At 38.3% G+C, this 12,313-nt stretch overlaps 1 protein-coding gene across 1 annotated transcript in view; it reads left to right on the forward strand.

The window, feature by feature from the left end:
- TFAP2D (transcription factor AP-2 delta) overlaps positions 1–12,313 on the forward strand; it is a 58,981-nt gene that overhangs the window by 22,087 nt on the left and 24,581 nt on the right. The window contains exon 6 of the mRNA XM_039222490.1: positions 10,268–10,409. Within this exon, the coding sequence (XP_039078421.1) occupies positions 10,268–10,409 (142 nt within the window). The remainder of the gene's footprint in view (positions 1–10,267; positions 10,410–12,313) is intronic.

The raw sequence follows: 12,313 nt of genomic DNA on the forward strand, positions 1-12,313 counted from the left end.
CATCTAATAAGTTTTAGATCTATAACTAATGGTTGATATGATTTCTTGTGCCCCACTTTATCATAAACTTGATATTCTTTTCCCTTTTTTTAATGGTCTCATCCTGGTATCTATGACATCAGAGAGATGTCACTCTCTGGAAAATATGGTGAATTAGAGTTTAACCCACTGCACTGATCTTCCTGAGGAGATCCTGGGATAATCCCAGACTCTTCTATAGTGGAAATAATTCTGTCTCTGTAGGTTCAGAGAATTTGGCCAATATTATCATTCTCATTCTAATACTGTCACTATATATTATTTATGAATCAGCAGCTTCTGTTAGCGGCTTCCTCTGTATTTTATTCCAGAATAATCTTTGTAGAGTTGGTGGTTGTTAAACATGAGGAGTCAATGACGTGGTTGTTCCTGCCCATTGCTTCTCTCCTCACTTGAGGTTTTCCAAGATGGCCAAAGTTGCAAGATGACAAAGTTGCCCTCCAGTTTTGTTCCCTGGGGTGGGGTGCTTTCCTGGGACAGTTCTGCTGAATTTGCAAAAGCTGGTGTAACATTCTCAGGCAATACCAGGAATTCTGAAACCACAGTTTAAGTCCTTAAACATAAATACCTTTGTTTGCAGTTCGCTGTGACATGGGTCAAATTCTGTGTGTGTGTGTGTGTGTGTGTGTGTGTGTGTGTATGTTTGCATTTAAAAACAGTGGGGTAGAGAAGGTTGTGAATACACATTAGCAAAAGAAAGGGGGCTATTTACAAACATTGTATATGGTCTCCATTAAATGTTTTCAAGTTTGAATATTTGTCACTGTTGTTCCTTGTTTAGTTTCAAAAACCGCAAGCTTCCAGACCCTGCCCTGCACTTCTTACTTCATGTGAACAGCTGTCCCACTCACAAAATGTATTATCTGTTGGGCTAGTACCATATCCCCTTCCCCCAATAATGTCCTCACGTTTGAAATTTTGTCAGACTTTGAGCTGGTTACTTAACCTGACTCAGCTTCACTTTTTTTATAAAGTTAATTTATTTTTTGATAGAGAGAGGGGGGTGGGGGGCAGAGAGAGAGGGACAGAGAGAATTCCAAGCAGGCTCTGTGCTAACAGAGCCCAATATGGGGCTCAAACTCATGAACCGTGAGATCCTGACTTGGGCAAAAATCAAGAGTTGGGACATTTAACTAACTGAGCCACCCAGCAATCCCTCAGCTTCATTTTCTTAATTTATAAATAAAGATCATAATACCTATAATGTTTGAGATAATTCTAGCTGTTACAGCAGTTAATTCCCAAATTTTCAGTGGCTTCACATAATAGGAGCTTATTTCTCACTGTAGCCTGATGTGGGTTTTCCTCACCAGGGGTCTTTTCTCACAGTTTCATTCATGGACATAGAGTCCTTCCCTGCGTAGCTATGCCCTTCTCTAGGTCCTAGGAGCCCTATCCACTCAGCTTACAATGAAGAGAGACAGGCTAGCAGAAGTATGCAGCTTCTTACCTACATGGCCAGGAAGTGACCCACGTTACTACTGTTCACATTCCAAGAACTATGGCCACACTCAATTCAGGAGGCGGGTGTGGGATACACTAGAAAATGTCTCTCACTGGGCAGAGTCTTCTCAGCGATGCTATAGCATGTAAAGAAATGACAAATCTTTGATAGTCCCTCACTCATCTCTGTTGCATCTGTCTTGTAAGTCTTTTGTAGGATTCAGTATACTTGCATAGACCACAACTACCTTGGCAATGAACTCTTTTTTATAGATGAGGTACAGTGAATGAGTTTTAGGTATATCAAGTTTTCTTGATGTGATTAGTCCATGGCTTTTTATTTTAGGAAGAAGTATTGTTCCCTGCTTGAGGCTCATAAGATTCAAACTCCAAAATCCTTTGCCAAATGTTAGTGATAATATATGCACAGGGCATGCCTAGTATTAGTTGCTCTTCCCATGGAATTTAGGACAAATCTGATATTCTCATTGCCTTCACGCAGTACCACCGTGGGTTTCTGTGGAAATGTGGAGCTTAAAGCTAGCCTTTGGGGACTCAGGGCATGATTATAAGTCTGAAAGGACCTTCATTCCAAAATACCTCCTCTGCTGGTCATTCCAGACCTCACATTCCCGTTTTAGTTCCTCCTTCAGGATAAAGGTTTCCAGCTTTCTTCTAAAACTGTGTGTGATGTAAAAAGGTTAATAAATTGTCCCTTTGTAATAATAGCTCTAATTGGTGCTCACTTTGGTCAGACAGTCACATACAAGAGCACAATCACTAGGAGACCCTGGTATTCCCTTTTGCACACAAACTGTCTGGAACTGACAATATCTTGGGCACGGTTTTTGCGTTTCAGAGCTGACAGTGGAATTGAGCTCAATAAAGTAAATGCTAGGAGACCCCATGTTAGTCATTTTAAGATCCGTCTTGGAAAAGTTTTTTCATTTCCTCAAACTAATAAGTATCACCTTATCTAAATTTCTTATTCTAAATTATGGAGGAGTTTCTAAGAGAGCCTGCTTTGATAACTGGTAATTAGTAACAATTATGTATTGTGTCTGAGAACTAGCACTTATCAGAATTTTCAATAGTTAATCTCACTGACCCAAAGATTATATCATACGATATTATGGACAAGTAGACACCATCTTAGGGGACATGTTTTTAAATTATTTGTCTACTAACACTTCCTAGTATTACTCCCCTGATCTGCATCTTATGATTTCATTCATCTTCAGGGAAAAGGGGATTTTTTTTTTGTTTTTCATGTAGGGGCAGAGGAAACAGGCTACTATCCATATGCCTTTGTGTCTGACTATGTGCTTGGAGTGTCCTTATGTTCCTGCTTGTATTCATTGCAAAAAGGCAAGTGTATCCAAGCCTATTTGGCTCAGTCCCACCCTTGCCCACTTTGAGGTCACTTAAAAACACATGTCTCTGTATGACTTCCCTGGTGATTTTATTTTCTTCTTTCCATTATTCTCTCTTCCAATGAATACACCTCAACTAATGTGTTTTTCAAGCATGCAGTTTCTGCTTTGTTTCCATTACTTACACTTAACAACATTCACAAGTATTTTAATAAAATCACAGATGGTAGTTATTCCTATCGATGTCTACACCGATAGCAATGAGAGTCTTGGAATTGCCTGTGTTTTTAATTTACAACAAATATTTGAGTTTAGAACTAAATCTCTCTGAGAACAGAGTCAGAGAGTGGTTTTACTTTTGAATTGATATAATTTTGAATAGATAATTTATTCAAATAGTAAAAAATTTCAAACCTACAGAAAAGTATCTAAAATCTCTCCTTTTCACTTTATTCCCTGGTTGTTCAGTTCCCCTCATGGAAGAAAATAAGTGTTTTGTTAGACAAGTGGTTTCTCTCTTTCATTCCAAGGATATATGCATGTATGCATGGGCTTTTTAATTTTTAAAAGAATTTATAGGATTCTCTACACACTATTCTGCACATTGGGGATTTTTTCCCATACCTTATAATAGTGATTTTTTTTCAGTGCTTACAAGCTGTCCATTCTTTTAAACACTCATGGTATTCCCTTCTTTGAATGTCTCATAATTTATTTAACCAGTTCCCTACTGAATATTATATAGATGTTTTCAATCTTCAGCTATTAGAAATAGTGCTACAATGAGAAACCTCACACTTACATAAATAATTCTGCAGATATACAAGTACATCCACTCATAAATTGCTAGGAATGTTGCAAAGTCGAAAGATATTAAGCACTTGTGATTTTAGCGGATTATTGAAAGATTGTTCTCCATAGTGGTCATACATTTATCACTCTATCAGCAAAGGGCAGAAGGAGCATAGATGATAGTACTTCCCTCAATTTGAGCCCAAACAGAGGCTGTCAACTTTTTGATCTTTGCAAATTTGGTTGGTTAAAAAAAAAAAGAAGCTACCTCACTTATGAAAGAGGTTGAGTTGAGTATTCCTAGAAGAATTTAATGGACTTTGCTGTCTGTTCATTTACTTTGTCCTTATGTGGTAATTTTAAATTGTTTTCTTATTTATTGATTAGTACTCATTATAAAACAGAAAAGTGGCTGTATGTCTTTGATCTGAGTGGCAAAGCCTGCCCACCCCCCCCCCCCCACTAGCTTTGGTTTGTCTGTTTGCTTTTGTAAGTTTTCTGTTGGTTTGCTTGTTTGTTTAGGTCTATGCCATGCAGACTTTTCGATATTAATATAATCATATGTCTCATATATTTTATATCATGGTTTTTACTTTTAATTGTAATATTTTAAAAGACTTATTCCAAGACTATGAAAGAATTCTCCCATCTTCTAATTACTTTGTGGTTCTGGTTTTTTATGTTTAAGTTCTTGATCCATCTGGATGGTGTTTTGTTGTTAGATGCATGGTATAGATCCAATTTTATTTGTTTTTTTCCAGATGGCCACCCAGTTGTCCCAACACCTTTTATTGAAAATCCATCTTTTCCCTACCAGTATAAAAAGCAAGCTTCATCTTCCACTAAATCTCTCTGTACAAATACACTTTTTTAAGTAGACTGATGACTTTGTCTTCCTAGCAATGTTGTCTGTCTCTACTTCTAGCACCGCATTTCCTTTTTTATGTTTTGGGGTTTTTAAAATTTATTTATTTTTTTTAATTTTTTTAATGTTTTTTTTTTATTTTTTTTATTTCTAGGAGAGAGAGAGAGACAGCATGAGCAGGGGAGGGTCAGAGAGAGAGGGAGTGACAGACTCTGAAACAGGCTCCAGGCTCTGAGCTGGCAGTCAGCACAGAGCCCGACGCGGGCCTCGAACCCACGAACCACGAGATCATGACCTAAGCGAAAGTCAGACGCTTAACCAACTAAGCCACCCAGGCGCCCCAAAATTTATTTTTATTTATATTTTAAGTAGGCTCCATTCCCAACGTAGAACTTGAACTCATGACCCTGAGATCTAGAGTTGCATCTCTACCGACCCAGCCAGCCCCTCTGTTTTTGTTTTTAGAGTTTATACTATATCAGTCAAATAATGCAGAACTCTTTATGCAAGAGCCCAGATAGAGGTCTTTACAACTTAAAATGTATTTATTTAGTGCAATTTATTACCTTACTTTTGAATAATCTACAGAATTCTTGAATTTTCTGAAGATGTATAATTCAACTCTACATAATGCTTTCCCTTCATCTTAAGACAGTAGTTCTTAATGTTGACTTGAAATTACTTCAGGAGCTTTCAGAACATTCACATACCCAGAGGTGAATTGATATGGGGTGACACCCATACATTAAAAACAAAAATAGGGGCACCTGGGTGTCTCAGTCAGTTAAGCATCCAGCTTCAGCTCAGGTCATGATCTATTGGTTCATGAGTTCCAGTCACACAGTGGGATCTCTGCTGTCAGCATGGAGATAGCTTTGGATCTTCTGCCTCCCTTTCTCTGCCCCTCCCCTGCTCTCTCCTCTCTCAAAAATAAACATTTAAAAAATAAATAAGTAAAAACAAAAAAGCCCAGGTATGGCGGCAGCAAATGTTGAAAAGTATAAGTAGACTTATTTTTTAAAATGGCTCTGTTGATGTAATGATATACTCTATTTTTATGGATTTCCTATACAGTTTATTCTTTCTAGCAATTCTCTTTTGCTCTAGTTTTTCATTATTTTCTTTGGAAGGAGGGACTCATAAGACTATTGTTATAATTAACCAAATGAAAAAATTTTCATTTATCAAACGTTTACTGAGTACTTATTATGAATCAGGTGCTGTGCTAAGTGTAAGGTGTGGAATGGGGAACAAAACTGTCACTTTAAAAAACAAAGTGTTGGTGTTTAAACAAATCGTCATTAAGCCAGGCCCTTATTCATATCATTATAAGGTCCTTATTCATATCATAGATTATATATGTGGTGCTATAGAGAACGTTCCTTTCAGAATAGTTTGGGAAACCTATAATACATTAACCTTGTCCTTCAGCTCAAGAGTTTACTATAGCTTGTTATTATAAGACAACTTATTTAATAGAATATCTTTTTTAATTTAAAAAACTTTTAACAATTATGTATTTTTGAGAGACAGAAGGAGACAGAGCATAAGCAGGCGAGGGCAGAGAGAGAGGGAGACACAGAATGTGAGGCAGGCTCCAGGCTCCGAGCTCTCAGCACTGAGCCTGATGTGGGGCTTGAACTCAATAGCTGTGAGATCAAGAGCTGAGCCAAAGTCAGATGCTTAATTGACTGAGCCACCCAGGTGACTCTATTTACTAGAATATCTTATTCAGATTTGAAAATATTCTCAATTTTGCTTTCTTTTTTTAAATAATTTATTTTTAAGTAAGCTCTACATCCAGTGTGGGGCTCAAATTTACAATCTCGAGATCAGGAATTGCATGCTCTACCAACTGAGCCAACCAGGTGCCCTTCAAATTTGCTTTCTAATCGGTGCTTCTTAGAATAATCCCAGGGGTGCCTGGGTGGCTCAGTCAGTTAAGCGTCAGACTTAGGCTCAGGTCATGATCTCACTCTCTACGAGTTCGAGCCCCGCATTGGGCTCTGTGCTGACAGCTCAGAGCCTGACGCCTGCTTAGGATTCTGTGTCTCCCTCTCTCTCTGCCCCTCCCCTGCTCATGCTCTGTCTCTCTCTCTCGCTCTCAAAAATACATAAACATTAAAAAATTTAAAAAAAAGAATCCCAGAGATAGGTTCAAATGTGCTAGTTTTCCATACATATAAATAAAATTGAAGTCATAGCTATGTGACTGGAATTTAACACATATGAATTATTGCTTTTATTTAATAACTTTGGGTATTGCAATACTAAGTTAAACAAATTGTTTTTAAGGCAATATTATTACAATTACAGTTGATAAGAATTATCTAGTGATAACAATGTAGAAGTATCCTTTAGTGTTTATTTTTAATTGTCTAAAGTACATTTCCCCCCCAAAAACAATAATAATTCAAAAGGAAGGAAAAATCCTTACTGACTTATAAAAGCTTGAAAATCCGATGTTTTTATTTCTATTTAAAAATACATTTAGAGATTCTTTTTTGTAAAATAATGTGGAAGCCAAGAAACTCAGTAAAACAGAGATCCAGAAAACATTTTCCCATTAACTTTCCACTTCTAGGCTGCATCAGTTATGGACATTGAAAAAAAAATTTTTAACTTTTCTTAATAGTTTTCCCTCATTGCACATTTTGCTTTCGAGTGTGAAAAATGAATGCCCTGAAATCATGGAGCAAATTCTTTTTTATGCTTTTCTCAGATTCTGTAATTTGACCTCTGTTGGCTTTTTGAGAGTTACTCAGTATGAGTCACCCACTGCTGACTTTGTTATTGAAAAAACGAATACTTAGTGTTTTCTACTTTTTTGGAAAGAGGGTAAGCACTATTCAGCTTATAGACCCTAAAGCCTTGTACTTAAAGTAATCCTGCATAAGCAATACCCCTAATCCCCAATAGTCCACCCTACTTCTAAAATATTCTTGAAACGACATGGTATAAAATAGTCATACATGCCAGAGTTGGTGTGTTGCTTCCGTGGTTGTGTAAAAATGAGTGTGTGTGTTGGGGGGGGACTGGTTTTCAAGAGGCACAATGCGTAGAAATTAACAAAATGGCTTAAAGCTGCTCTGCAAACAAACAAAGAACCAGGGCATTCCCCCCTCAACTTAACAAAGATATGAGGTGACACAGCAATATTTGCCATCTGGAAACAGAAGGAAAAAGATTCTTAGCCCTTTCTGGATCATTCTTCCACTACAGATTACTGTACCTGCCTGCTGTTCACGTGGGCATTTTCTCCCACCACAGAGGCCAAGAAGCTCATTCATCTTTATCTTCATGGATCAGTCAGATCCACGAGAGTCTTATTCACGTGGTTTTTGATCCTAAAATTCCTAATTTTCTCAAACTTGTTGACTCTAAAATAACTTGCACTACAGGACTTAACTATAGATTTGTTCTCCTTACTGAGTAATACATGTATTTTAATTCGTGGATTTCTTTATTCATTCATTCTTGGGCCCTTGCACACAAAGCTTTTGTGGCATGATACACACATTTTAACTACTTATCAGAGTGTCTTCACTTACTACTTCTTTTGATGTAGCATCGCTATACATCCAGTAACAATATTACATTGCAAGCAAGGGAAAGCAGTAAATAGAACTAAGGGAAGGAAGGATCTGGCTGTCAGTGTAAATGTAAATAGCAGCTGTTCCATTCAAACTGTTTTTAAAACTACCACACGGTGAGAGCTTTGCATATAATGAGCCAGCATCAGGTTTTAGCATAAAATTGAAGAGACATGCTGCCACCCTCCTCTTTGTACTGTTTTACTTCTCCCACTACTGCACAGGCAGTGGGGGACCAATATATATTGTATATCATAGTGTCTGTGAGAATGTTATCTAAATATCTCTTGTGGTAATATCGCAATATGCAGATGTCTCTGTATATGTAACTCAACATACTGTACAAAGATGACACCGAATGGGTTATTGTGTTCGTGGCGAGATGCTTTTAAGTCCTAATATCACCCAAATCTATCCTTTGTCATGTGCTGCTGCCACTGTTTCATCAGGCTTTCAAACTTTACACCTCAAATTTGAAATGTCTTGAATTATCTCCCTTCTGTCATTTTTCAGCAAAAGTGACCATCCTATGGCATTACTATATCCCTAAAAAGAGGGGGAAAAAAACTTGGTGCCACTGTTCTGCCAAATAGGCACACATTTTCTTTCCTAATCAGTTAGCGTGATAGGCCGCTGGTAATCAGCACTTTAAAAATATTGCTTGTACCTTGCAGCTTTTTCTGAAACTGTGACACTTCACTAACTAGCACTATCCAGACTAATCAGTAAAGAGACCCTTTCCATTTAGTTATATCATCTTCCTGTTTAGAACAGAGGGAAAACAATGATGTTTTCCTATTGTGTGAATATAAAAATCTTAACTAAAAACTTGCCACTGCTTTGAAACAGAAGGTGTGTGTGTGTGTGTGTGTGTGTGTGTGTGTGTGCGCGCGTGCGCGCACGCGCACGCGTGCATGCAGGGGTGAAAGTCATGATCGATGATTCACAAAACATCATCTAATCTTAATCTCTATGATTACCACCTTCTCCTCCTTTGAACTTCTATAAAATATTTTATCTGTAACACTCATTTGATACTTGCAGTACCATAGCTTGTGTTATATATAATATCGTTGTAATGTCAGTAAATATGAACAGATTATAGTGTTTATATAGGTTGCACTATAAATTATAAAATGCTATTCAGGTGTTTTTGCTACTATTACTGGGACAATTGCCATCCTCCTAGGAACAAGGACGGCCCTTTCGATATGAAAGGTATGTATTTCGATATGTATTACACCTACATAGCACTGCACCTTAAACAAAATATGTGCTCAGTATATGTGCAATGAAAGCTCACTTTTTTTCTTTTTTGTATCTTTTTTTAAATTTTAATGCTCAGGTAAAATTGTCTTGAGGCTTGAAACTACTATTGTTTTCAAGGCTGAAATACCTTGCCAAACCTTCCTTTGCTGATAAACCATTTTTACCTCATTTCTCAAAAATTCACTCAGGTTTAAGATTTTTTGTGAAAGACCGAAAGTTATTTCTGATTGTATTATACTTTAAAAGGATTGAATTTTTAACAATGTGCTTAAGCAGCATTGTGCACTGTGCTAAAAGGTACTGAAGGCTGCCGGAGAGCCCGACAGTGCGGGTCGTATAATCACATAATATAGTGTCCTTGGCAACATCGTGGTAGGAAATTGATGAAAATCCATTTATTACCCCCTTCCCAAAGCGTTTCAGCTTCTTTGAAAAGTTACGTGGACCCTTTGCCAATATTTTGATAGATCTCATGGGAAAGATAACTGAATATTTCAGATATGCTAAGAATAGATGGGAGGGTGAGCAACAACAGCATGGCAAGCCCAAGGAGCTTTTTCCTGAGGCCATTAACGTTTAGGATCTGAGAAGCCAACCTGGTCTACTGGCCAGAGCCTCTAGGGAAGTCAAAACTCCTAAACCATGGTTCTGGTTTCCCCCTTTAGTTTTTCACATACGCTTGTCTGGTAAGTAGCTCCTATTTCTCACTTTCTCTTCATCCCACTCCATCCCCACCCCACCCCCAAGAGTCCTTTCCCTAGGATTGTTTAGAATAAATAGGAACGGTGATCTATCAGGCCACAACCAGCAATGAGGCTTGAGGAAAATATAAAGTGTTACTCTTACTGAGTTTAGAGATTTGTGAAAAACTGACTTTTATTTTCTGCCAACAGGGGAAGCTTTACACTTGGCTCGGGATTTTGGCTACACTTGTGAAACAGAGTTTCCAGCCAAAGCTGTAGGAGAGCATCTTGCCAGACAACATATGGAACAGAAAGAACAGACAGCAAGAAAAAAGATGATCCTAGCGACCAAGTAAGCAGAATGGGAAGTCTCTATGTGCCTTCTCTCTCCGTTTTTCCATTTTCTTTGAATGAGAGAAACAGTCTAGTATGTACCAGTTCTTTACGACAGGGGGTCTCACACTTCGGTAGCTAGATGTGTTATACAGGACACCCCCTACCCCCGGCCTTGCGCCCATAGCAAGACTTACCAACTGCCTGGGCTATCATTGACACTGAAGTGTTTTGAAAACCTCTCCAGAATATGCAGGAATTCCTAGGAGAAAAGTATGTTTAGGAAATGTAGATTCCAGGCAAATATGCCATTAGCTGCTATGTAATTTGGTCTAAACCACTTACTGCGCCTTAATATACACGGGGGTGGGGGGTGGAAGATTTTCAAACAGTATGAATGTTTGGAGAACATGACAAAAGAGGATTCAATGTGTGATGATCAGATTTTAGAACTAATAGTTCCAGATGGGCTAAATTATTTCTAAATTAGTCTCTTATTTGGGGGCAAACTTGTATTTTTTTTTTTTTTTAGTATTTATTTATTTTGAGAGAGAAAGTACCTGTACTTGTGTGCATGTAGGAGAGGGGCAGAGAAAGGGAGAAAGAGAATCCCAAGCAGGTTCCCACTGTCAGCACAAAGCCCAGTGCAGGGCTTGATCTCAGAACTGTCAGATCATGACCTGAGCCAAAATCAAGAGTCCAACGCTTAACAGACTGAGCCATGTAGGTGCCCCCGGGCAAAACTATTAAAGAGATAGTATGAGATAGACCGTGTAAAAGACGTTGCTTCTTCGAAACTGATGAAAAATGACTTCCCAACACATTGGCTAAAATTTAAATGGGCTCAAAATGCATAAAACCCACACTAAATATTTCTTCTTCTATCAACTTCTAATGTCACACGGTTATTTTTTTTTCCCTCTTACAAGCTTAAGGGTTTAAATGGGATACCTGCCACCCAACAGGTTTGCCCAAAATACTTGAGTCCCTTTTTAGAGATTTGTGCTGCTTGTGGCTGGCACTGTTTGGGTTTAGGATATATTTGTGTCCTGCTCCTCTGAGAGTAGCTTAGATGATTCATCTTGCCCCAAAGAGAAGGAAAACAAAAGGTGGTGGCAAAGGAGAAAAAAGATAAAACAAGGAAAGGAAGGGGAAGGGAATAGCAGAGAAAGAAAAATGAAGATCAAGAGTTAGAGAAAGAAAATTATAAGGCAGGTGTAAAATGTGGACTTAAGATTTGGGGAAAACCTTGTTCTTTGCAATCTCCTGAAAACTTGGTGGAAAGACCTGGATCTGGATTATTTTGTGTGGCAGATCTCCTGGGGGATATTTACTTCTGCCTTGCTTCTACTCTTGCCTTCTTCCATGGGAAGACCCAAAAGGGTTTTCATCAGTAAGGTTTCAGTTTCTCCAGAAGGAACCGAAAGTGTATGTAGTCAGTTTGAATCCTTGATATAATCTTGGGAGAAATACAAAGACGTGTTACCGATCAAGAAAAGAATGCAATGCTAGGAGTCAGGTAGTGTCCTGCAGGTGTTCCCAATGCATCATATCATTCGAGCTGGCAGGATTATACTGATTTTCCCAATATGTGTACCCACGTGACACCTCTGAATAACACTGATATCCCCACATACAAATTATCCAAGAGAAAACACCCTTATATATATATATATATATTTAAAGATGTTTATTTTTTAAAGATTGCAACTGGGGGGAGCAGAAAGAGAGGGACAGAGGATGGGAAGTGGGCTCCATGCTACAGGCTGACTGCGGCCTGATGTGGGGCTTGAACTCACAAACCGCGAGATCATGACCTGAGCCGAAGTGGGACACTCAATCGACTGAGCCACCCAGGTGCCCCAACACCTTTATATTTTCTACCTCAAAATTAGTTGATTAGGTTTCATCAGGCGAATTTTT

This window comes from Hyaena hyaena, unplaced genomic scaffold (assembly GCF_003009895.1).
Source record: "Hyaena hyaena isolate Hyena2069 unplaced genomic scaffold, ASM300989v1 scaffold_1138, whole genome shotgun sequence".
Lineage (NCBI taxonomy): Eukaryota > Metazoa > Chordata > Mammalia > Carnivora > Hyaenidae > Hyaena > Hyaena hyaena.